Source organism: Sander lucioperca, chromosome 8 (genome assembly GCF_008315115.2).
Source record: "Sander lucioperca isolate FBNREF2018 chromosome 8, SLUC_FBN_1.2, whole genome shotgun sequence".
In the NCBI taxonomy this organism is placed as follows: Eukaryota; Metazoa; Chordata; class Actinopteri; order Perciformes; family Percidae; genus Sander; species Sander lucioperca.
Genome location: NC_050180.1, coordinates 16,112,479 through 16,139,283, shown reverse-complemented (window position 1 = coordinate 16,139,283; position 26,805 = coordinate 16,112,479). Strand labels below are relative to the sequence as shown.

At 39.5% G+C, this 26,805-nt stretch overlaps 3 protein-coding genes across 9 annotated transcripts in view; 2 read left to right on the top strand and 1 right to left on the bottom strand.

Annotated features, from left to right (window-relative positions):
* Positions 1 to 441: 441 nt before the first annotated feature.
* uchl3 (ubiquitin carboxyl-terminal esterase L3 (ubiquitin thiolesterase)) lies at positions 442 to 8,157 on the bottom strand. Of its 2 annotated transcripts, XR_004897982.1 has the most exons (10): positions 7,992 to 8,157; positions 7,786 to 7,797; positions 5,604 to 5,732; positions 5,329 to 5,485; positions 4,342 to 4,427; positions 1,948 to 1,995; positions 1,741 to 1,816; positions 1,334 to 1,392; positions 943 to 1,245; positions 442 to 761 (listed from the first exon to the last, which is right to left on the bottom strand). XR_004897982.1 is itself a non-coding variant. In XM_031288609.2 (9 exons), the coding sequence occupies exons 1-9, from the start codon at positions 8,031 to 8,033 to the stop codon at positions 1,156 to 1,158; spliced, it is 699 nt and encodes a 232-aa protein (XP_031144469.1). In that variant the 5' UTR covers positions 8,034 to 8,157; the 3' UTR covers positions 442 to 1,155. The 2 variants fall into 2 exon arrangements, 1 of the variants encoding a protein (XP_031144469.1); XM_031288609.2 differs by having other exon boundaries at positions 442 to 1,245.
* A 2,216-nt stretch (positions 8,158 to 10,373) lies between these two features.
* Positions 10,374 to 14,728, top strand: commd6 (COMM domain containing 6). Of its 2 annotated transcripts, none has more exons than XM_036003881.1 (7): positions 10,374 to 10,639; positions 12,732 to 12,790; positions 13,173 to 13,235; positions 13,335 to 13,411; positions 13,731 to 13,899; positions 14,000 to 14,152; positions 14,226 to 14,728. In XM_036003881.1, exons 1-7 carry the CDS (start codon positions 10,615 to 10,617, stop codon positions 14,274 to 14,276), a joined length of 597 nt encoding a protein of 198 aa, XP_035859774.1. In that variant the 5' UTR covers positions 10,374 to 10,614; the 3' UTR covers positions 14,277 to 14,728. The 2 variants fall into 2 exon arrangements, with proteins under 2 accessions (XP_035859774.1, XP_031144381.1); XM_031288521.1 differs by having other exon boundaries at positions 13,173 to 13,238.
* Positions 14,729 to 17,332: 2,604 nt separating this feature from the next.
* Positions 17,333 to 26,805, top strand: part of tbc1d4 (TBC1 domain family, member 4) — a 29,132-nt gene continuing 19,659 nt past the window's right edge. For 2 of the 5 annotated variants that reach the window (XM_031288113.2, XM_031288032.2), the window contains exons 1-4: positions 17,334 to 18,403; positions 24,188 to 24,316; positions 24,400 to 24,637; positions 25,463 to 25,713. In XM_031288113.2, coding sequence (XP_031143973.1) covers positions 18,005 to 18,403; positions 24,188 to 24,316; positions 24,400 to 24,637; positions 25,463 to 25,713 — 1,017 coding nt within the window. In that variant the 5' untranslated portion in view covers positions 17,334 to 18,004. Of the gene's footprint in view, positions 18,404 to 24,187; positions 24,317 to 24,399; positions 24,638 to 25,462; positions 25,714 to 26,805 lie in introns of all 5 variants that reach the window. The other 3 variants (XM_031288300.2, XM_031288244.2, XM_031288177.2) reach the window with 2 other exon arrangements.

The following is a 26,805-nucleotide window of genomic DNA, read 5'->3' as shown; positions in this document are numbered from 1 at the left end:
GAACAAAATAAATGATCATCATCATAATATGGTCACCTTTTGTATTAAGAGACTTCACAAATGTGAACATATCCTTTACATTTTGAGAAAAAGCGAAAAGGCATACTCCTAAAAGGAGATATTTTGAATATTTCTCAATTGTTAAAATTAGTAGAGTGGTATACCAATGAAAATGAAATTCAGTAAGATTTGGGTGCTTTTGGCAACTTTTAGAGCAGGTTCCTGGTTGCATTCAAATCTATATTTTGTATTTCCAGGGGAGAGGCTTCTGATTTCTTAATAGTATTTCATTTGGTCAATGCATTTTATTCTCTTAAGTACGCCTGATCAAGTTGTATACACCCGACAATAAACCCATCAAAGTTTAATTTATACAAAAGGTAAATAGATAAATGTGTAACTAAAATGTTGGTGTTACAGAGAAGAACCACAAGAGAAATGTTTAATACATTTGCCTTTTATTTGACAGAATCTTTAATTCTTATTACAAAAATGTAGGCACCTTTCACACAGATGTACAGTCTGTTTTGTTCAGTTAGCCTCACTTACAGGAGACTTTTTTTGGATAACCTTTCAGAACATTACTGAATACAACACTATTTTGCCTGTTTTTTTTTCAAAAACTATTAATGAAATGAAAGCCTTGCAAAACATGTTTCTTCAGCTGGATTTGACCATGTCGTTAGACGCATGATCAAAAATCACTACATACAGCATGTATCATTGAACCAAGAGTAATAAAGAAGGTGAGTTTCCCTTAGTTACGTGGAAAACTTATTTCATTTCTTACTTAATTAAAAGCCAAACATGCCATGTAAACCAACTATAGTGCAGTGTCAGGGTAGTACAGCTGATATCTGTATTACAGTTATCGAGATGGTTCAGCAGTGGGGAACTGGAACATTTTGATCTTAAGAAGAAATACTTTAAGTTGCACAGGAGCACTTTGATTCTCTTAGAATTTCATCCAAGTTGTAACAAGTGATGTACTGTATAACCACAAAGGAACATTACTTCAGAAGGATATCCCTGACATTTTATTTCCCCCACAAGTATTTTGAAAGAAAATAAAAATCTAATTTTCCAATAAAGTCAGCACTTGAGAATGTTTGGCAGTAATGTTTTTTTGTTTTCTGGGGACACATGGGAGTTATCTCAGTATGCATCTTTAGAAAGGGCAATGATGGTGAAACGAACCTCCTGAGGGTCGCGAGCCATGAAGACCTTACAAACTTCGACAGCATCCTGCAGTGCAATCGAACACGTCAGAAAATTGCAACTTGAGAAGATATTTTTTATGACAATTTGTCGGTTTTATTCTGTGATGTCTTACCTCGAGGAAAGTATCTTCTGAAGTTTTTCCGTGGACAATAGGGAAAGGCTTTCGGCCATCTAGGGGGGAGAGAGAGAGAGAGAGAGAGAGAGAGAGAGAGAGAGAGAGAGAGAGAGAGAGAGAGAGAGAGAGAGAGAGAGAGAGAGAGAGAGAGAGAGAGAGAGAGAGAGAGAGAGAGAGAGAGAGAGAGAGAGAGAGAGAGATATATATATATATATATATATATATATATATATATATATATATATATATATATATATATATATATATATATATATATAAAAAAAAGGGAGAGATCATCAAGACGTTTTCAAACCTGCAACCACTAAATATGGAATTAAAGTAATTAGCATCAACAAGGAGACAAATGCTACTCAATACATTTGATAGAAAAGTGGTTAACTCACCCAGTTCATATAACTGTCCTGCAACATTCACAAAGGCTATAAAATGCAGATTCACTTTCTCATCTAAACTTGGGGCCTAAAACACAGAAGAAATAAACAATGTGCTTTTCAGTCAAAACATTCGTTGAGATTCAACACAGAAAGAGTGGTGTTGGTTTGGCAGAAGCATCCTCAGACAACACGGATCGTCTAAAACGCAATACAAACCTCAGTCTGTCCCTCCTGTGCACTGGATTCATGTGTAACACGTATACTCTGAAACAGAGAGTAGGAAAAAAAGCCAGTGATTTGCTGGGTATGCAGTGGCCACTGGTAGTTTTTTTTTGTTTTTTTTAATTGATGGTATTGTCCTTCATGTTAATTTGGCCAATCTCATACACATTTAAGATTTTTATGTACACAAGGCCAGTATTATAATTAAAACAAATGACAGCTACAGAGTTGTTATACAAAACTGTAAATGCCTAAGAGGTAGAGCTGGGCAATATATCGATATTGTGATATGAGACTAGATATCGTCTTAGAGTTTGGATATCGTAATATGGCATAAGTGTTGTCTTTTACTGGTTTTAAAGGCTGCGTTACGGTAAAGTGATGTCATTTTCTGAACTTACCAGACTGTTGTAACTGTTCTATTATTTGCCTTTACCCACTTAGTCATTATATCCACATTACTGATGATTATTTATCAAAAATCTTATTGTGTAAATATTTTGTGAAAGCACCAATAGTCAACACTACAATATCGTTGCGGTATCGATAGAGGTATTTGGTCAAAAATATCGCGATATTTCATTTTCTCCATATCGCCCAGCCCTACTAAGAGGTACCAGGAAATATAGATGATTTGTTTCCCATGGTGTCCTCACTCAACAAGTAAGGAGACCAAAACGGTATTGATTAGATTGTCGTGACACTGATAAAAAGGTCTGGGGCCAAAACACAGACTAACATAATGGAAAAATATACAATGAGCACAAACCCTTAATTCCTTTTTGTGAAAAGCGGAATAAAAAAAGAATAACTTACACTTAAAGGGGTGATAGAATGCAAAACCGATTTTACCTTGTCATAGTTGAATAACGACAGTTCGGTGGGTAAATAGGACATACATAGAAGCTCAAAATCCCATTGATACCCTTATCCTCTGCAAATCTCACATTTTGAAACTGCCGCTGAAAACGGGCGAATCTGAACAAAGCTAAAAGTTGACGTAAGCATCTCAACTCCTAGTCTTTGTCACGCCCCAACATTTGCATAGGCTACACCCATGGCTACACCACTGACCTGAGGTCAGCAGTCTTCTGAATCTAGCTAGGTCATGCAGATCTCCAGAGGTCCGCTATTTAATTACTAAATTCACTTCTGAGACTTTTTTATGTGAGAAATCAACTATGTAGAGGTCAAATATGGGCCGTTTTACGAAACTTGATGGCTAATTGCAAATTTTGTCCGACTGTGTGTCGCAGTTCAGCAGGAGCTCAGCAGGCTACGTGACAGCGGCCGGTGCTGCCTCGCCGCCCGGCGTGTCCTACTTCATAGACTCGCTGTGAGCTAGCTGGATCTCCGTCACGAAGGGAAGCCAGCGGCGCTCCATACCCGCGCAAAGTCACCGTTTCTGGGTTACTGGACTACAAAATGCCGAGGCCCTGATGGAGCTCCAGGGCCTGCAGCTAGCCGCGATCTTTACCCATAGGATTGAAGGGACAGTAGCAGCTAACAAAATCCCTAATGTTCACAAAAATGCATTACATTGAAATCGGACACCATTGTTAGCTTTATAAGACCTTGGGGTAGATGTTATATAAGTGACGTGACGAAATTCAAACTGTAAATATACTCTAATTATGCCGAAAGTGAAGCTAACTAGCCGCGATCTGTAGACATAGGATTGAAGGGACAGTAGCAGCTAACAAAATCCCTAATGTTCACAAAAATGCATTAAATTGAAATCGGACACCATTGTTAGCTTTATAAGACCTTGGGGTAGATGTTATATAAGTGGCGTGACGAAATTCAAACTGTAAATATAGTCTAGTTATGCCGGCAGCTGGCAGCCAGCCAGCTCCGCGGAGCCCCGAGCCCCAGTAGTCCAGTAACCGAGAAACGGTGACTTTCACTGGTTATGGAGGTTGCCATTTTCTCGTCAGACTGTGTGGAGCTCCTACCTTACCAAATTTGCAATTAGCCATCAATTTTCGTAAAACGGCCCATATTTGAGCTTTACATAGTTGATTTCTCGCATAAAAAAGTCTCAGAAGTGAATTTAATAACGAAATAGCAGACAATGTACAACTTTGCAGTGTCTGAAATATGAGACCTGCTGTCTCGTCTCCAATGGATGTGTATGTGGTTCGCTCAAACCAATCAGCTCATCTAAATATTCATGAGCATACCATATTTGGAAGAAAAGCTCTTGTTACAAATAGGGCCATATTCACAGGGTAGTTAAGAACCCATAAAATAGCATTCGAGCAATTTTCAGCCCAACCAATGTTACATACCCTATTAGGAGACCTTAAGGAACAGTGTAAAATACCCTATATAATCATTCTATCACCCCATCCTTGAGCAAAGATTTTCTTTTCAGCGTTTTCTTACCTCGTCTTTTTCCAGGAAAGTGGCCCTTTCCTCTGAGGTCATTTTAGAGGTTTGCACAATAAACTTCTTAAGAGGAGAATCGGGATCTGAGGAGAAAGAACAACATGCAGTAAAATCTATAGAAAACACTGGGTGATGTGTCAATTGGAGACTTTTGTATTGTAAGGTATTGTGTTTTTCTCAAAATGTAATACAACCCAAATGTAATGGATATATAGTGTTATATTGTCAACTCACACAGTCATTTTAACCCACACTCGATCAACTTACAATCATACAACCGCCTAGACTGGGTAAACCCAGCCCGATCTGCCGGCGATTTGATTTCGCCCTGCAGCTCAGGCTGGAAACCTGTACGTTTATCTATCCTGCTTCCATTGCAAATTTGCGGGGACCCATCACAAACTGGCTTATCCACCTGGCGCGCTATTGGCGGGTTTAACACGATGACGATAGAGAATCGACCAAGCAGCTTTTTGTTTACATTCAACATGGCGTCCACTGAAGCGCAGCAACCCGTTGATGCCGCTGTCACTGCTACGTCACCCGATTGGTTGAAGGACTATCCAATTGCGTACAGAGTCATTTGAACAATGCCCGTTGATCACGCCTCTGCAGTAGAAAATACAGAGCAGACTCCCCAGACTAATGGTCAATCTTAAAAGATTGAGCTTGGTCTGGTGATAGCCAGACTAACAACCGCCTTGAGTCGTCACTCAAGTTGTAAACATGGGAATCTTTCGCATCTCTACCACTGCGTATCACGTGAACTAGGGCTGGGATGTACAAAATCTTCTATCCCGATATAGGTCATTTCATATCTCGATAACGAAATATATCCCAATATAGCATGTTTTCTGGTAATTAAATAAACAGTCTATATAAAATTACCACATGGTACTCCTATAATAAATATTTCCTATAATAAAAAAAATTGTCAAAATAAATACTTGACAAATGAAAACAGTGAACAGACTAAATACTAACCAAAATCCAGGCGAGCCTGGTTGTTTGCCACTGCATGAATTAATCCTATAGTTCCACAGGCGTTTCCAATAGTTTGCTTGATGAAGTAGACGTCAGGAGAGACCTCCTGTTTCTGACCCTTGAGTTTCTCCTCCTCTTCTTGCTTGAATGCCTCATACTGGACACAAGTAGGAAAGAAGAGAACTATCTGTTGAACATTGTTTGCATGCATAATGTGGAGATATCCATTATGGTTCATGAACATGCAGTTAATACATTTTACACCAAAGATGTACCTTCTCTGTCACTGGGAAGAGAAGTAGCACTGCGCACACTGGTCTTGGTACCATGCTGAGCAGCTCTGGATCCAATCCATATACATCTCCGAATTGCCAGGTTGGTCTCATACCCAAGCAATTGACGAACTACACAAAAGCTGAGAGTAAATTTGTATGCACACAAAGACAAAAAGCTAACCTAACAATACCTGGCAGACAAGTTTAACTCAAAGTAAGGTTGTACGTAGCTGGGTCCTGATTACAATTAGGAACAACTCATTGCTCATTCTGCTGCCTTTTGCTGTTTGCTACTTGGTTTTGCTGCATTTGTTGCTTGCCTCTTATCTTTGCTGCTTTTACTGTAGGTTCTGCTGCTTCTTCTACTTCTGCTGTGTGTTTTGCTGGATTTGCTGTGTTTTTTGGCAAGAATTTCGTGGTCTTACTTAAAGTGACTTAACGACTGTCCAGGTGCTTTGTTGAGTGATTGATTGATTGAGATAGATAGATAGATAGATAGATAGACACACACTATCTCACAAAAGTGAGTACACCCCTCACATTTTAGTTAATATTTCATTATATCTTTTAATGGGTAACACTGAAGAAATTACACTTTGCTACAATGTAAAGTATTAAGTGTACAGCTTGCATAACAATATAAAAGTGCTGTCCCGTCAAAATAACTCAACACACAGCCATTCATGTCTAAACCACTGGCAAAAAAAGTGAGTAAACCCCTATGTTAAATTCCCATAGAGGCAGGCAGATTTCTATTCATGGCTCCAGGATACTATGCATCCTGATAAAGTTCTCTTGGCCTTTGGAATTAAAATACCCCCACACCATCACATACCCTTCACCATACCTAGAGATTGGCATGGGGTACTTTCCATAAAATCATCTAGGTATGGTGAAGGGTATGTGATGGTGTGGGGTATTTTAATTCCAAAGGCCAAGAGAACTTTATCAGGATGCATAGTATCCTGGAGCCATGAAATAACTGGCCTTTAAAAATAAAAATCTGCCTGCCTCTATGGGAATTTAACATAGGGGTGTACTCACTTTTGTTGCCAGCGGTTTAGACATGAATGGCTGTGTGTTGAGTTATTTTGAGGGGACAGCACATTTACACTGTTATACAAGCTGTCCACTTAATACTTTACATTGTAGCAAAGTGTAATTTCTTCAGAGTTGTCCCATTAAAAGATATAATGAAATATTTACTAAAATGTGAGGGGTGTACTCACTTCTGAGAGATACTGTGTGTGTGTGTGTGTGTGTGTGTGTGTGTGTGTGTGTGTGTATATATATATATATATATATATATATATATATATATATATATATATATATATATATATATATATATATATATATATATATCTTGAAGCTGCACTTTCATATGGCTCTTTGTAGTTTTGCTTATTTAAAGCTAATGTACTTGCACTTACTACTTGTTGTCTGGAGTTTGCACCTTCAGGGTTGAAAGTACTTAATTGGAAGTCGCTTTGGATAAAAGCGTCTGCTAAATGACATGTAATGTAAAACAACTGATTCCTACCCAATCCCAAAAAGGCTAGAATGCCTGTCTGTAACAATGAATAATCACTGCATGCCAGCATACTAAACTTCTGTTAAAAATCCTTGGGAAATAAAAAACAGCTGTCCCCTTTTTATATAAAATACTACAAAGAATATATGGGTAACGCTGTATTTTACAGGGAGTTTTCAACCTCTTGACATTGTTAAATGTGGACAGCAATTAGTCTAGGGTTACTGCTCAGAGGTTTTGGCTTCTTTAAGTTGGACATTTTTACTTCAGGTCAGAAGCTACATTGTCAGGATGATGTTAGAGAAAATGTCTTGTACAGCTGCACGGAGTGTAACTAACCATGCAATTTGTTTTATGTATGAAGCTCGGAAAATAGGGTAAGACAACTTCATAAAATATATATTACAATTACAGCATGCTACTAACAATAACTTCTGTTAATATCTGTGGCAAATTATTCGCGGCCTATTGTCTTCTGTTATGTTTATCAGACAGTAGCTACTTTATTTCATAACTTTAACTCTTTAATGATAACGTTACGTTGGTTGTAGCATTGATTCTGGGTAGGCCTTGTCCCTCTGCAAGTCGCATTGCGGCTGATTATTCAGACCCATCTGGTGTTAAATTAAATCAGAAGAAAATACTCACCTTTGTCATGACCTGAAATGAAAAGACACAAATAAAAATATGAATCAAATTGCTTTGGGATTTAGCAAAGCAGCCATACCGGCTCCAGCTTTTGTTCTAACTGTTAACGTTAGCTACAAGTTAGCTAGCTAGCTAGCCATCACATGCTTGTGAATGAATGACTTCAATTAAACAATGTAGTTTGAAGAATTATCAAAATTACATACTTCTGGATTCGACTCCAAGGGCAACCAGCGTGGACTATCCATTTTGAAGTAACGTCGACTGTTATTTTCTTTTTAGCCGAGAGCTGAAACTGATTTACCAAAATCTGTTTGACAGCTGGAAATCGCTTCCGCGTCAGAAAAATGCACCTTGACCATTAGGTGATGCGCAGGGGTATTGGCTTTTTTTTATAAACCATACATACACCACGCCCACTACTTTTCGTAATGAATAGACAATTTACATATATTGAAAATACAATTAAAGTGTTTTTCTACCATAGATAGTTGAGCTATGGCTCTTTGTCTGCAAAATAAAGGATTTTGGAATGTATAACTCACACCACCAGCCCAACAGTGGATCATTCCAGGGTCATGGGCGTGTTTCAGAGAGATCAGCGGTTTGTGGTTGGTTAAGTGTTTTATAGATATCAGCATGTAACTTAATCAGCAATATTGCCTGTGTGGGCAACATAATTTTAAGCTTATATATATATGAGTAGGCTACTTAAAGACTAATTTAGTTAAAAATAAGTCTCCACTTGGCATCAAACGTAGGCTATCAGTCACATGCAATAACACAATAGGTGTTTGTCACTCTGCTGTTCAAATGAGTGCAAAGCAGGATATTAGCCACAGCCAGCAACTTGACTACATGTGCAAGCACAGTCTTTTCACCATATCAGACAGCAGTAGGACAACCAAAGAGGTATGTGTGAGCAGTGTGTGATTGCAGTAATTACACTTTCTAGTGAGCATTCTCTAAAGGCAAGATGGAATTACTTCTTTTGCTCTAAATTCTGTCAGTAGTTTTTTGTTCATTCAACAGGGAGTGTTTAATCTTGGTATGCATGTCTTTTTAAGGTAAGGTTTTCCTTTATTTTTGGTAAGCCAGTCGTCTTAGTAAACCATAAGCAAGTGTGTTCAAGTCAAGTTCAAGACAACACTCTATTCAACCGTCCCCATTCATGATGCGAGTATACAGGCTAACTCTGGGTGAATACCGTTCAGGTGTCTCCAACTGCCCAAGGGGCTACTGTAAGTCTTTATAGAGGAGTATGCATTCTGGTGTAAGACAATACCATGAGTAAAGAAGCTGCATCAAACTTCATCATCCACCCCACTTCATGGAGACGCCACTTGACTGAAACATAGAGCCAGACGTCTCACTTTTAATCTGAAAAAAGACCATTGTTTATTTGTATTCTGTATTCAGTTAATCATTTAACTTGTGTGTAAGCAAATACATATTTAGCTCTGAAACTAGATCCAAACCTACCAATGTCATATTTGTCACACTTTTTCACAGCAACAATTTTACAGTCTTATTTTATTGAAGTTTGAATGCCTTAAAATGGCTTTCATTCTGTGCAAAATTGCAATTTCAGTTCAAGTTTAGCATGACATTTTACTATTTAGAGTTAAAAGGAAGGAAGGAAGTTGAAAGGGTAATTTGGTACTAAAAGACTATCGACTGTGAAATATATTCTCATCATTTGTCTAACAAAGACTGCTGGAATGTCACATTTGCTTCAGATAAACTTTGGAATACATTTTTGCAAGGAATGAGGGCTGTGGATTTTGTCCCACAGCACTTGCATTAAAAACACATTAGGAATGATATCTTCAGGCCCACTATGAACAGGAGGAATGATTACATTACAGCAACCAAAACCTGTTTCAGCAGTAAGAAATAGCCTATTGGCGACATTGAATCAATTTTTGCAGTCCATTCCTGTCGCTAACACTGGAGATGAAATAGCAGGTGATAAAAAGAAATAAGATAAGCCTTTATAGATTCCAAGAGGGGGATTTTGGTTGCAGCAGCACAAAGCCAGGAATAAGTAGATCAAATAGGGAAAGTAAAAATAAATAAATAATAAGAGCTATATAAACTAGAATAATTAAAAAAATAGAAACTATACAAAAAACATTAAAGACAAAGTTACAAGGTAAAGTGACAGTGATGTGCAAGTCAGGAAGGCAGACTATAGGCTAAAGTCTGGACTGTACTGACCTGGACACATTCAAATCACTCATTAAAACACACCTCTTCAGATCAGCCTCCCACCTACAATAGTTTTACATATTATCTACTGTTAGTTATTGTTTGAATTGCTTTTAACATGCTTGTTTTATGTGTTGGTTTTATTGCTTCATCTGTTTTTAATGTGGTAAATGTGCTGGTTTTACTGTAAAGTGTATTTGAGTAGCCTACCATGTAAAGCGCTATATAAATAAAATGTTTTTTATTATAGAAAGTTGAGGAAGACCAATTTCAGACGGGGCAGTAATGTAACGTCAAGAACGCCAACTGCCTTAAACCTCAAAGAAAATACAATCCAATACTCAGTAGGTGGCGGTATACACCTTTTACGATGGTTGCGATCCGCCCATAAACAGAAAGAAGAAGATTCACCGCAAAGACAGGAGTTTCTCTGCAAATAAAGTCGGACTTATTATACATCCATCATAAAGTCACTCAATTTGTCACTAGGAGGTTTGAAAAGAATAATAATACAGATTTGATATATACGTCGCTAAAGGGGTCTTAGAAGTTGCCAAACGAGCAAGTCGCTAAATAGGCAACACTGCCAAAACCTGCAGCCAGCCAGACTGAGAGAAGATGCCAGCAGCAGAGGAATCGCATGGTGGGTTTTTAACTTGCATCACGTAGCCTAGTAGCCTTTTCAGTTTCCAGGAGATTGTAGTTTGACTAGACGGAGGGAGAGGCAGGGTAGCAATGGGCACCATCCAGGAAATGTATTAGTTACTCATTAGCGATGTGTTAGACTGTTTCCCTGTCGATATGTGTTTCCCCTTACTGATTGCTGAGCCAAACCATATCCCTACCCCAATCTGTCTTTTTATGAGATGACCCCAACGTTACACTAACCGATACCAGCTATCTCTGCCAACACGCCTAACGTTAATCATAACGGAAGCCTAGCTCAAGTTCGTGCCGCACACAAACCATCAACCATCGGTTTCTCTACCTAACCAGCGATATTAAAAACATCCAGAAATTCGTTTAAACACACTGCTGTCATGATGACATTTACAGAATGCCCAAAGACGCTCCTAACGACCTGGATGAAGCTTAGTATGTCAACTGCACATGATACAAATTACGGCTCTTTTTCCTCTCCAGGGCGGCTGCCATCTTTGTTTTGACTCGGAAAACGGGTTAAAACCTAAAACCTGTTTATTATTCAGCAGAACGAAAATGTTTTTATCCATTAAGTTAAAAAGAGACTTTGGTAGCTTCGGAACAACGGTTAACGTTAGTGTCAATAAGTTAGCTGAAATAGCCTGTGGTGAAATGTAATTAAGTACATTTACTCAAGTACAATTTTGAGGTAGGCCAACTTGTAGCCACTTACTAGAGCATTTCCATTTTATGATACTTTAAACTTCTACTCTACTAACTACATTTGGAGGCAAATATTTTATATTTTTACTCCACTACGATTATTTGACAACTTTAGTCACTATATTGTTACTTTGCAGTTCAAATATAAATCAACTAATAGACAAATAGTCTACATGTATGATGACATGTAGATTAAGCTACCCTGAAGTTAATAAAGTAGGCTAATTAAAATAAGTTCCGCCCTTACTGTAACATTAAAGTAATGGACACATTAATGCATCACTAATTATAATCCAGTAACAATATGGAATGGGCATTTCTGCATAATTAGCACCTTCACTTTTGGCACTTTAACTTTCTTTAGATGCTAATACTTTTGTACTTTGACTTACTAAGAGTTTGAATGCAGGACTTTTACTTAATAAAGTATTTCTACATTATGGTATTGCTACTTTTTCTAAAGTAAAAGATCTGAATACTTCTAACCATCACTGGAAATAGCTAATTTTATTCTATAACGGTGTTGTCAGAGAAAAACATCTTTTAAGCTTTTACATAAATGTTACCCCACTAACCTTTTTATGTAAAGATATTTAAAAGTAAGTGACATGACTAATAAATGTACCTTTTGTGCTTTGGCTGCTGCAAGTGTTTTTTGCTCATTTTGGAACTGAGTGTACATTTATTTCAGATGTTAGTGCTTTCATTTTTGATCATGTCCTTCCTGAGTTTGTTGTGTTTTGAACATTTGCCGTTTGGTTTTCATATCTGTGATATAATTAAGTCCAAACACTAATATTAACCTAATTATTATTTTGGATACATTCTATAATTATAGGAGCAAAATTATAATTTAAGTTAAAACCGTGCTTAAATATTTTATTTTTTATTTTATTTTTTCCAATATATGCAAACAATTATTTCCTCTGACAATGCAAACAGCTAAACTGACACATGTATGTTACGTACGTTATGTTGTACCGTCAACATTTTTTAATTTTTGTCTTTTTTCTTGTACGTATTGCTATTTTTTGTTTTGTTTTTAAATATCTTGCTCTGTGTATTGGCGCGGCTTCTTATGCCCAGGTGTCTTCTCTTCATCCCTGTCCTGAATATGTTAAATTTTGTCTGTTTACTAAATAAAGTTCTAAGAAAAAAAAAAAAAGATTTCTACTGAGATTCCTTCAGGTCAAAGAAGACTGATAACGCTAGCTAGACTGACATATCTGTAATAGTTTGATCATACATGCATAATTAACATCATAATGCTATTGCAGTTGAAGTTGCTTGCCTGCTCTTGAACAGAGAGCCTGGAGTTACCATGATTAACATAGACTCACATGACACTGTGACTTACTTCTGTACTTCAGGTGTCAACAAAGTTGTGGACAACATCTGTAAGCTTTCTCCAGATCTGTTGGCTGAAGCAGTAAGTATATTTGATCTCTAGCATAGAATTGATGGACTTGATTATTATTTAAGTGAGTAAAGTGCTTAGAAGAGAAGTACTGCACATCATGTTGTTATTGTTGGCCTGTAGTATTTGTTGAATTACAACAGGCACAAAATTAATTTCGGAAATGACAATAATGTAAACCCAACATTCCTCTTCACACTTCATCTTATAAGATATGCAACAGCACAAAGTTGTCGTGGTACAAATATCTCAGTGGGATTAACAACTGGATGTTAAATACAATATAACAGTGTTCATTGTAGGGCTATTGGCAGCCATACTCTGCACAGGATGTGGTTTTGTTGCAATAGAGGTTCTACTGAAGCTGTGATAACTAATCCTATAATCTCCACAGTGTCAGCACATTCTGATTTATCTTCAAGGACAAACTAAAGGAGTAGATTCAGCTGAAATTTCTGATGTGAGTCAATATTTCCTTAGAATATTTGTTAACTTATAGTAACCCATCTTCCCAAGTTCCTCTTTCATTACTTGTTTTTTTGTTTTTTCTGGGCAGAAATTTCAAAGAGCTGGAGTCAGACTTGACCATGAAGCTCTACAGAACATTATCAGATTTCTCCTGTTAACATTCAGGTATCTTCTGTCCTATTTTTATTATTTTGCCTCTGAATGTGGTTTGTTAGCTGGTGAATGTGTCTTCTCCTGTGTAGCCCACATTTATTCCTTATGTTATTGTTTAAGGCCCAACATATTGATATGTTTGTCCAGTTTGATGTATTTGCATATTCATTCCAAATCCCCTAAATGAGATCATGCCTATAGCATTGGCTCCAATTGTGTAACAGAGCTTTAACAGCTTTTATTCAGGGTTATGCGCCTGGCAAAAGGCTAAATCATACATAAAGGACTTTGTTGTACCCAAAAGTGTGATAGTTTAGATTTGTTTCATCAGGTCAGCTGGGAAGAGCAACTTCTCTGGGGATGACCTTGTGTCGAGGTTGGAAGAAGGCAGTAACAAGTGGCCCAAAGCTTCCCTTCAGGTGTTGCACAGGTTGTGGAGTGAACATGGTGCGTTAGTCCATTCTCAGCAGGAGGTCCAGGCCATGCTCAGCATCAGCCAGGTATGTATACATCTCATTTTCAATATAGTTTCTATATTTCACAGACTGTGTCTATATTTAAGGCCGATGAGACTTTGTTGTTTTTGCTGTATCGTTCTAGTTAGTGGACATGCAGTGGAAGCTCGGCATGGCAGTGAGCTCCGACACCTGCCGATCTCTCAACTCCCCATATGTGTCTCTACTGCTAAAGATCGTTGAGCCCTCCGGGCAGATTTGTCAGAGGTCTTTTGAAATGACCATTCCACAGTTCCAGGTCTGCATTACTGGATGTGAATGTAGTGGTGTTGGTGTAATTATTACATTAATTATTTTTTTGTCCTCTGCAGAACTTTCACAAGCAGTTCAAGGAGATGGCAGCCGTTATGGAGACTGTGTGATGGTTGCAAGTTCACCTAAGTGCTTGTCGAAATGACACTCCAGTTAACTTGTTACCCAACCGAAGAACTACTTGACACAGGTGTGTGTCTTCTGGCTGTTTAACATGTGGATACCAATTATTGCAAATGTCGATTGTCTGCTTTTCACTTTCCATTTTTTCACAAATTGCATAAGCTCATAAATGATTTACTGAACAGTCCTGGTGCTTTTTGTTAACTTCTAAATTATGAGGACTTACTTTTGCTGTTTGTGTTTTTTTTCCCTGTTAATACCGAAACAGATACTGTGTGGTTATGAGGAGGCCTTTGCCTTTTTTTCTACTTCCACTTTGATACCAAACAACAATGATGCAATAACAATCATTAAATGTAAACCTCCATTGTATGGCTATTTGAGTCCAACTTCACAGCTTAGAGCAAATCAAAGTAAAAGCATGTATACACTAAATCAATGAAATGCTTAGTGTCACTGTTTACCATCCAACTAATCTGTAAATGTAGAATCCAGGGAGAAATAATTCTGACCTACCTTTGGGTAGTTTTGTAGTCTTAATATTGGTTCTAGTGGGGAGTCCACAGGGTCTGCAGCAAATTTAGGGATGCTTTAATTATCTGGTGTGCAGATTGTCTTTGATTGCATTTTTAGGTAGATGGAGCTCATTAATTTCCATTTTCACCACAATTCATTGTAGACAGTCAATTCAATACAATGTCAACATTCAAAGAACAGAAATACAACCACATGATTTCATCAAGTGGGGGTCTACGCTCACCTTGAAGATTATTAGGAACACCCTACTAATAGCGTGTTTGACCCCCTTTAGCCTTCAGAACTGCCTAAATTCTTCATGGCATTGATTCAACAAGGTGCTGGAAGCATTCTCTAGAAATGTTGGCCCATATTGATAGGATAGCATCTTGCAGTTGATGGAGATTTGTGGGTTGCACATCCAGGGCACGAAGCTCCCGTTCCACCACATCCCAAAGATGTTCTATTGGGTTGAGATCTGGTGACTGTGGGGGCCATTTTAGTACGGTGAACTCATTGTCATGTTCAATAAACCAATTTGAAATGATTTGAGCTTTGTGACATGGTGCATTATCCTGCTGGAAGTAGCCATCAGAGGATGGGTACATGGTGGTCATAAAGGGATGGACATGGTCAGAAACAATGCTCAGGTAGGCTGTGGCATTTAAACAATGCCCAATTGGTACTAAGGGGCCTAAAGTATGCCAAGAAAACATCCCCCACACCATTACACCACCACCACCAGCCTGCACAGTGGTAACAAGGCATGATGGATCCATATTCTCATTCTGTTTACGCCAAATTCTGACTCTACCATCTGAATGTCTCAACAGCAATCGAGACTCATCAGACCAGGCAACATTTTTCCAGTCTTGAAAGGTCCAATTTTGGTGAGCTTGCAAATTGTAGACTCATTTTCATGAGTGGTACCCGGTGGGGTCTTCTGCTGGTGTAACCCATCTGCCTCAAGGTTGTGTGTGTTGTGGCTTCACAAATGCTTGGCTGCATACCTCGGTTGTAACGAGTGGTTATTTGAGTCAAAGTTGATCTTCTATCAGCTGGAATTAGTCGGCCCATTCTCCTCTGACCTCTAGCATCAACAAGGCGTTTTCGCCCCCCAGGACTGCCGCATAATGGATGTTTTTCCTTTTTCAGACCATTCTTTGTAAACCCTAGAAATGGTTGTGCATGAAAATCCCAGTAACTGAGCAGATTGGAAAATACTCAAACCAGCCCGTCTGGCACCAACAACCATGCCACGCTCAAAGTTGCTTAGATCACCTTTCTTTCCCATTCTGACATTCAGTTTGGAGTTCAGGAGATTGTCTAGACCTGGACGACACCCCTAAATGCATTGAAGCAGCTTCCAAGTGATTGGTTGATTAGATAATTGCATTAATGAAAAATTGAACAGGTGTTCCTAATAATCTTCAAGGTGAGTGTATTTGATGGCATGCCCTGTATTATATAAAAGTCTACAGTTGAAATATGTATACATCATAGAGGTATACACACATAAATCCTCACCAGTACTGTGGGGTTTAGTAGGCTACAGAACTCCAGTGGCTACTGCCTCGGTGATGATGTTATATATGGCACAGCTTCTATTTTGGGGATAGGAGGAGTGCTTGGAATTATGGCATTCAGTAGATGGGAACTTCTCTAGTGCATAACGCATATCAGATAGGATTACAGCTTTCCAAGACTATGAATCAGCACAGCCTGCTTGTAAACAGTTAGCTGTGAACTGCCTTAGTGAAGTATTGCATATTGTGCTGCCAACATAGTATTTGGCCAAGTCTGGTCTTCACGACCTCCGCTCATTTTACCAGATGAAGGCTGTTGGTAGGTAGGATGACAGTAAACAAACTTATGGGCCCGGAGGACTAGTGCCGTGGAGGCTGCAAACTATTTCCACACTACCATAAAAGTGGCTTTCCAGTATTACTATACACTGCTAGGCTATTATGCAGTGGTGGAAGACAAATTCAGATCCTTTACTTAAGTAAACATACTAATACCACACTGTAAAAATACTCTGTTACAAGTAAAAGTCCTGCATTGAAAATGTTACTTAAGTAAAAGTATGTGTATCATCAGGAAAAACTACACATATTAATACAAGTCAAAGTACTCAATGCAGAGAAATCCTTACATTGGAAACGATCAAAACAGTTCTTTCACTCGACTAAGTGTTTATTCGTCTAATCATTTGAGCTGCACTTGTAGGCCTATATTGTTGGGTAGTTTAATTCATAATAAACCTTATTTTATAAACCATGTGTTTTGTGAGCAACTGTCAGACTAATGTAGTGGAGTAAAAAGTACAACATTTTCCTCTGAAATGTAATGAAGTAGAAAGTGGAATGGAAAGAAAAGACTCAAGTAAAGTATATAGAGTACTTGAGTAAATGTACTTAGTTATATTCCACCACTGCTATGCACTGTCGAGAAAGGTGGAGCTTCGTGCTGTCACGTTTTGCACGGCGGCTCTGCCCTGCCCACTCCTCCAGCACATGGGATGGTTGGGCGGGTCATCAACGCGCACAGCTGCTCCGCCTCCAAGGCGTTGTGGAAGAAAGGATCACAGTCGGGACACTGCATTAAAAGGCGATAAACAAGTATCAATGTATGTATTTTAGGAAAAAAATGCGACCACGCCGACTAAGCTCATAGGATTTTAGGGCTGGGACTGTATCAATGCGCCGCGCCATTGTGCGCTCTGGAGCAACGTAGCGCGTCAAAGAATTACGATTTCTCGGCGACTTGTTTACACAGGAGCCAACCAAAGCCACGTTTTAAGCAAGCTTGTTTGGGACAGTACAGTACATGACTGTTTAGCATTTGAGTCACTGCCCATGCAAACAGTGGACAACCAGTGCAGGGAAGCAAGCTACAAATACATCAGTATAAGTGAATTTCCTTGAAATCCTAAAAAGAAAAAACTGTCCATCGGTGAGATTTTGATAACATGGAGTGTTGCTGCTGACCGACAGGGCGAGCACATGTGCATATAGCTAATCGCTTTGTTGTATGAACTTTCACCGTGGATGTGGACATTAAAACTGTTGCAAACTAACCACAACTACGCCTGACCTTGGTTGCAAATGGTACAGATCGGCTCGGCATCATTTTTGAAAGTAGTCTTTAGTCCCACATCGCTGTCACCGAGCTTCGGCCGAAAGTCTGCTGGGTGGACATGGAGAGTCAGGAGGAGAGGGAGAACAGCCCTCCGAAGTCCGACAGGAGGTTCGCCCTGACTTACATCGGCTGGTCCTCGCTCGACAGGCGGACCACCCTGCCCATGCTGCCGTGGCTGGTGGCTGAGATCCGCAGGAAAAGTGAGAGAGGCGACTGCGGCCCCGTGGTGCAGCCGAGAGAAGTTCAGCTGGTCCTCACCCCCCCCTTCGTCCGATGTGTCCCCTCCAGCAGCAACAACTCTTCAGTCTTTATATTCGAGCACAAATCGCAGCTCATCTCTCGCTTCATACACAACAGCAATGACCTCACCTATTTTGCCTATCTGCTGCGGGGCCAGCCTGACAACCCTGAGTCCGAGATGTCCTGTCACGTCTTTAAGGCCTCCGACCCCAACCAGGTAGGCATGTCCACGTGTCAAAATACCCGACATATGACAACAATACTTTGAAGATTGACGTACACCTAATAGCATGCAAAGAACAATGTTGATTAAAAGATAATAAGGGGATCAGAACTGTAATCACTCAAAAAATAGTATTATATAAAGTAGGAGTATTGCTATAGGCACTTAAGAAGTGAGCTTCAGTAACCCCACACTGCTCAAAAGTCCAGTATAAACAGTACAAACTTCTCAATGTAATGTTTTCAGGATATTCCATCAGGGTCTTTAACTGTAAATCTACTATGATGTCAGGATTTACATTGAGGCCCACCTGTGTACATTAAATGATGGACACCCATCATAAAATTTACTGTCCAAATGTAAACACAAGACAAAGGAATATCCAAATCTCCTTTAGGTGACAACTATGTCATTTAATCTCTAACGCACAGTAGATTAGTCAATGGTCCAAACATGTTTGCTTTGGTATTAAGTATTTAGGCCACCAGTTGGTGGGAATGATAAACAGAGCACCCTGGATTTTTGATAAAGTTAATCCATCTCTGTGCTATTGTCTTTATTTGATCAGAAATCTCTTTGGTGACTGTGGTGTGACAACAACTGAATAGCCACAATATTGAGTCAGCACATTTACATGCTGATCAGCATGATGCCACTCTTGAGTAATATACTGAAATGTGGTATTAACAGTCCAAAATCAGGAACGTGGGAGTCAGTGTTTGAAAAAGAACATGCACTCATGTTTTCTGGTCTTTGCTGAAATTCATCTTAAGTCACAGTGTATGTGTAAGGCACTGTGCTCAAGAGCTCACCCCAGTGGCACTGATGTCTGTGTCTGTATGTTTGCTTGTGTGTGAGTGAGAGTTTGCGGTAGTGAATCAGACATGCTTAATACATGTTTTGTGTGTGTTTATTTATGAATCTGGTGGTTTGGGGTTGGGCCAACATAATTATTCACCTGCTGAAACTGAAGTCTTACACTTTTACATTTTATTCTTGTTTCCCAAATCAACAAGGAAACCTTCATAAGTAATGTTGTCACAAACAGATATCCAGTTATGCTCACGTTTTGCATTGATCTCAAAAACGCCTGCCTTGTATAATGTTTCCTGTGGTATGTGCAGGGCTCTGGCAGGCTTTCTCTGCTGGTGAAAGCTGAGAGCTGAAGAGGCAACACACAGACGCACTTTCGAGGTGTCTGGCCTCTCTACTGACATCCAAATGTTTGCAGCAGTCAGAAAGGCATCTTGAACATGCCTCATTCAGCATTATTACGCAACAAGAACTGGTTTGGCAGCCAGCATGCTAGCAACATGTGCAAGGTGGGCCATGTGGAATGCATGGGTTATTCTACCAGTGCACTGCTGCCATGTAAAAAAAAAAAAAAAACTGGTTGCAGTCATTGTTAATGATTTCATTATTTACCAGGTATTTCCTGTTTATAATACAGGTGTTCTTTTTGCGATACCGTGACTTTTCTATTCATCCCAAGTTAGTTTGAAGACGTGATAATAAGTCTTTACTTTGTTTTTTAATGGCAGGCATGTTTTTGAAAATCTATTCTTAGTTGTAGACATGACATAGGTACATTGTGTAAAGCCTGAGGAAAGACCCCTGGCATCTCCCAATATGATGTGAAAGGTTAAAATGACACTTATGATGTCTCGAAGAGCAGAGAAGCTTAGTTAGATTTTGTGTAGGCATAGAAAACAAAATCAAGTTTTAACAAAAAGAAATGCGAACAAAGCATAGAGTACATAAACATGGAACGTCTCATTGTGTGTGTGTTCCTTTGTTTGAAAGGTTGGGTACAAGTTTGACTTCCTCAACTTGAAATACAACTTCAGTCCTCACTTATGTATTGTAAAAGTTTTTGATTCAGCCGTAATCGGATATTTTGCACGAGGTGCAGCCATTCTGGCATTTATGTACTCTTGATTGATGTATCCATGACAACAGGCTACACGCAATATTTTGCCAGACACTGTTATTTAGAGTTTAATTGTAACATTTTACTTGGATGAAGTTAGGGATACTCATCTACTATGTCCTCAGTGAGACTCTCATGACACAAATTTAACACTAACTCAAGTCATCTTCATTGTGCCGTGATCAAGCCTGCACCAGGCAGTCCGAGCCTGCACGGTGTCCTCTGCTCTCACTTGGAACTAGACCACAGTGGAATCTCTCACTGGGTGACTCTGCTGTCGGGTGGATGCTGGTCATCATTCAGCGACATGTACTCACAGTGGGACACACTCATGAGCCAAGTCAGGGCAAGAGGGAGATACTTGTCTGTGCCATAAAAGTCTAAATCAGCATTTAGTAAACAATCTGTGCTATGGAGTAACATAAAAAACTGACATTACTTTTTTTATTCTCTGCTTTTGAGAGGCGTTAATATACTTGTTAAGTCCCACCTGTGCTAGTTTTGGTTAGCCAGGAGAGGTGAGGTGGCCGCGAACATTATCATGTTTCTTGCACAATGAAAACTAAAGCGCTTCGATTCTTATCTGGTTGTCATGAAAGATGACAAAGTGCTTAATCTGCTCTGTTAACAGTGCATTGGGAACACATTGAGGTTATTCACTAAACACAGTCAACTGTTTCCATTATTTGCAGTTGATTCTCTTCTTAGCTGTAATATAATACATTGGTTTGACAGTGTAAAATTACAGGATATATCTGTTTGATTGTGAGTAAAATTGTGCTAATAGAGAACTGACTGCCCCTGATCATTTTTTATAACCGACATATAATGACATATTAAAGACACATAACATGGTCTTCCATGGAAAAGATTTTGTTCTAATGCAAAAAAAAAAAACTTTACAGGAGGATGTAAAGGAAAGTTTTGACACATTGTTATTTTCACTCATGATATTAGCTTCCATGTAAAGGTGACATAAGATCCCTTGTCTTGCTTTGTTTTGAGTTAGGACATGAACTTTGTTTGACTACGGTGCCCAGTTTGTTCTTAGGCAGTTCACAGCTTCACAGCTGTAGTGAGAACGATGAGGTGCCTTTAGAACCAATCCTTGGAGAGCTCCAGCCACACAAAGACAGATATGTTTAAAGCACCAGTATTATCCAGGAACAAGCAACATTTTTCTTTTTTTTTTTTTTCTGATTCAATTTTTTTTGTGGATTTTTGGGTTGAACAGGTATACGTTGACATTTGAAGTTCAGGCAAATTAAGTCCAGCTGCAATTGGCTTTTATTTTCTTTTGTATAACTTTGCAAGAACTTACATTGATTAGGCCTACTTAACTTAAAAAGCATGTAATCTTGGATTGCTTCTTCTCTGACATGGAGAATTATCTCCCATGCCTCTGTTTCTGTCTGCTTTCATTCTTATCTTGTATTGACGCATTGATAACCTGTGTGTCTCTAAAAGAAGTCTAATTTGGCCTAATTGCAGATGGTGTGGGCAGGTGTGTTGGGTCCTCACCCTGGTTTGGCTTAATGGTTCCAATAAGGGCAACAGACTTTACCAGCTGCTGTTTGATCAGATATTATCAGGGCCTATTGTAGGGAGGTTTGACATAACATGAGCCATGCACTGAGAGTGAGGACTCCACCAGCTCTGGAGGGACAATCCTCATGTTTGTTTTCTCCTAAGCTCTAAAGCTGTTGCCGTTTATGTAGACAGGCTTTGGATCACAGCCAGTATCACTGATATTGTTTGATAAAGCCAGGCAATGATGGGTGAAGGTTAGATGTGAAAACCAGTTCGAAGAACCGGCACAGTGGGAAGCTATGTTTTTAAATAGATTTCCAGTGGAAAACCATACAGTCTATGTGGGTAACACACAGCTATTCTCTATTCCCTAACAGCTTTTTGCCTGTCTGTGCCTGTCTTCACCCAAAGAATGAGCACCTTTACTGGCTCGATATTGGGTTGACTACAAATAATTAATCGGCTCAAATGATGCTGTGGCGTCATCTTACTCATGTATAAACCAGCAGTGCCTTTAAAGGTTAAGACAGTGCTGTTGTTTCTTTCCTACACCCCTTTTCCTACGGCCTAGTTGTGTGACAGATCAGACCAGTGCAACTGTGATTCTCAGCCACCAAGGCCTCTGAATTATCTTGACCTTGTGTCAGCACTGCTTTTGCCAATGCTTTTTTTCCACAAAGGTAGCAGGCTTGATCTCACATTGTTTTTAGTAAATAGGAGTGACATGTTTTAGGGTATTTTGTGCTTACATTTATGTGTAGACATTGGTCTCTGCACCTTGAAGTTTTCAGTTATCTCAAAAGATTCTTTCAAAGTTTTCAAGCATTCCAGACAAATAAACCGACATTTACAAAATCAATTACACAGGTCAATTTTGTTAGTGAACAGATGGCTGAGCATGTATGACCAACCACCCACCGCCTACCCTCTTCCTTATCTCAATGCAGCCCCCTGTCACCAGCCACCCACAGCTCAACCATTGGGAAGGCAGGCACTTGGAAAATAGAACTTTTAAAATAGCTCATGTACCACAGGAGCAATATGGCAGACAAGTATTTGATCTCTGTGTCTCATACATAAACTAGCCTCCATGAAAAGCAGGGATACACTTTCTCAGGATGTTTTCTTTTATTCACAATTATTCCTTTCCTGTTTGCCTGACCTCCCGCTTCTATCGTGTTGTTCTGGTCACACCTCTGAAGTAAGACTGATTTTGTTACATAACTTCCCTCCCTGGTCTACATAATAAATATATTTGCTCAACAGTCTGTGGGCAACTCTTATCAGAGATGCGATAGGAGATGTGTGCAGTGTGTGGAACCACTGTTTGTTTAAGCGCTCATTGTTGTCTTAAATGCGGTATTTGGCTGACCTTGGCCCTGGTTCTCGGCACTCTTGCTTTTTAGAGAGCTGGGACTCCGAGGATGTCAGTCGCGTTGTATCTGTGGGTGGTGATGGCGCAGTGGATATGACACATGCCTTTGGTGGGGGAGACCTGGGTTCGAATCCCACTGCGATACATCAACCAATGTGTCCCTGAGCAAGACACTTAACCCCTAGTTGCTCCAGAGGAGTGTGACCTCTGACATATATAGCAATTGTAAGTCAAATTCCCAAGTATTGCTTAAGAGTGTGCTTTGAAAGACTTACATTTTCTGTCTTGACTTGTTTTTTTTTTTTTTTCTTCCTGGATGCATGTTACCGAAACAGATACCCAGCTTGCATGGCACAAGCCGTTCCTGCAGGAGTTGAACAAGGTGCAAGTGCCTCACATAGTGGAGCAGAAACAGGCTCAGTGACCTTCCAAGTCTCTCATTCTGTCCAGCTCTTTGTTTTGTCTTCTGTCCTATAGTGTGTGGGTGTTTCCTGTCTCCTCGCCTACTTCTGTTACCGATGTAGTGTTTGGTCTGTCTGCTGTTGACTAGCCTTAGTTAGTTCAAATCTTGTGCTGTTGTTTATTTTAGCCTTGAGTTATTTAAAGTCGCAATATGAAGTCAGGTCATATTATCTGTCAATCAAGCAAGTTCTTGGCTGAACTGCAACTGTCAGCTAAACATACTTTTACCTGTTCTGGGTTGACTTCTGTTTGTGCATTAATGTGATGTGATTTTTAAAATATTATAGAAACTGGAAACAAGTCACAAACTGTCTTTGGCGCTAATAGAGTTATTGCAGTTGATGTTGTTCAGTTGTAGGAAGAGCTGCAGAGAAAACCTTCTGGCGTTCCAGTTCACTTCCCTTCACTCTTTTGTTATGGTTTTCCTCGTTAATGTCTTCCTATTCATCTTATCTTCTCGATCCACTCTCCTTTCTTACAGGTCCCTGAGGTGATCAGCAGTATTCGCCAAGTGTCCAAATCAGCCCTAAAGGAAGATGCCAAGCCCAAACAGGAAGCCGACGAGGCCTTCTACAACTCCCAGAAGTTTGAAGTGCTTTACTGTGGCAAGGTAGAAATGAATGTGCTCCTCAAATATGAAGTGTTTTCAATTGGGCAGTTGTATTAATGTTGCTGAATTAAAAATAATTCCAGGTGACCGTTCTGCACAAAAAGGCTCCAGTCACCCTCATCGATGACTGCATCGATAAGTTTCGTCTGCATGAAGGTGAGCGCAAGCGCCTGCGGCTGCTCAACGGTCAGCGAGGGTCCACAGAGAGTACCCCTGTGGAGCTGTTAATAGGGGAAGAAGGAGACCCTCTCTCCTCTGTTCTGAATGAGAGTATAGAAGACCCCGGAGGCCCTGGAGTGGAGAACATGACCGGAGGTGGAGGTAAGAGCCTCATGCAGATTGACGATTAGCATTAGCTGTTTTATCGAAATAATGTGTACGCACATTACTACAGAAGGTCAAAGCTGAATCTGCAAGTAGCTTTAGTCAGATGTTTACAGCACACGATTGACCGTTCGCTAAGCCCCGCACCCCTTAGTTACTGTTGCTACGCCTGTCAAGAGAGATTTCTGTTCATGCACAGCATATGCAGTTTACAATTTAAAAAAAGTTCACTGTAAATTTGGAAACTAGTCAATAAACTAGCTAATGGGGCTGTCACTTTCAGAAAGTCAAGTTCAGATTTTAACTAATATGTAATTTGTTCAAATTAATTTCAATGCAACCCATATAGTGTAATGCATGAGTCTGAGATACAAGTAAGTATGAGTATTAAATGTCATATAAGCATGTGTGGCCAGCAAAGTCCATGTCAGTGACAGCCCTACTAGCTAATTAACAATAGCGCCATGAGTTGGTTGAGAACCCTGTCTCTTGGTGATTTTTAATCTTTCCAGCTGACTCATTTTCCAGGCAAAAAGTCAGCATCCTCACCAGCTGATCATTCATGTAGAAGATGTAATCCTCAATAAAGAAACGGTATTGCTCTTGTATTGCAGTATGGAGCTAGTTAGTATATATTATAATTGTATTCTCTTTATTCTGTAATATCATATTTTAGTATGTAAGTATGATAAGGGGAAATTAGATGACTTGGTCAAACTTGTCTGATTATTGTGTGGTGGCCCTGTTCACCAGTAACAGTAGTGACTAAAAGTGTCAGGTATGTTAATCTAAATAAACAGCGTGTGTCTTTGCTGTATGTAGTTTCAGGTAAAGGCATTTCTAACAGTGCCAGTCAGAGCAGCCTGCGAGGAGCATTCCCCGAGTGCATCCTGGAGGATTCTGGGTTTGAGGAGCCCCAGGAGTTCCGTACGCGCTGCAGCAGCCTGGCAGGGAGTCTGCAGAAGAAGCCGGGGGAAGGCGTCATCATCGGTCCCACACGCCGCAGACACTCAAGCGCACCAAACCATGTTCAGCCATCTGATTCAGACAAGAACCGTACTATGCTCTTCCAGGTAGGGGACATTTAATAATGCTGTGTAGGGCTGAACGATTAATCGTTTTCAAATCGAAATTGCAATTTGAAAGAATGCGATTAGCTAATCGTGAAGGCCACGATTAATCCAATGTGAAATGTTTAGTTACATGTTTGGCGTAACATTTGGTTTAACATTTATTATTCCTCTTTTTATTATTATTTTTTACATAAGATACAGGCTGGGATAATGTTACATATCACATATTGTTTACAGAAAGGTCCTATTTTCAGTAGATTTTAAAGTTTTTAAATTACTTTATTTAACATGATCGTAGAAGGTGCAATATGTAGCTAAAAAAGAAATCAATTCGCAAATCGAATCGTAATCGCAATATCTGGCAGGAAAATCACAATTAGATTTTTTTCCCCCAAATCGTTCTGCCCTAATGCTGTGCTGTACTTTTGCCAATGTCTTGGTCTTAGAATGAGTGTAGCAGAGGTTTCTTATCTCTGTGTCCAGCTGACTGTAGAAGCTGAGTCCGTTGGTAAAACATAGCCCTGAGGAGCTTTATCATAACAGCAATGTTCTCTCATGTTCTTTTCAAAAGTGTAGTGGATGTCAGGTTTATGGGCAGAACTATATATATATATATATATATATATATACACACATATATACACACTCCCTTTTGTCAATAAGTTGGATGGATGTTTTCTTTCACTTGACTCCCATCTGTCACACCACAAAACCAAATGCTTGCTTGCTTCGGGCCAAATGTCAGTGAAACCCTGTCTGCATCTAGTTCTAAAGTTTTTGCTACTGCAAATCATTTTTATGTACACATGGCTGGCAGTTATGTACAGACTAGCTCGGCCCAGTTTTACCGCCTCAGAGGGCTGGAACTCCTTAGTAGAATTTGTGACTGCAGCGCTACTTCTGTGTAAATGTAAATCCACCGCTTTGTGAAAAGCATGCAGGCTGCAGAGTGAGTCAGCTGCCATTCCTCACACATCATGTCCATTTCCTTTTATGAAGCTAATTTAAAAAACTAGAGCACAACGCTCAATATGATACTCCAAATAGCAGTCAATTACGGGAAAAATCATTGGTGTAGACTGGTTGACCTTG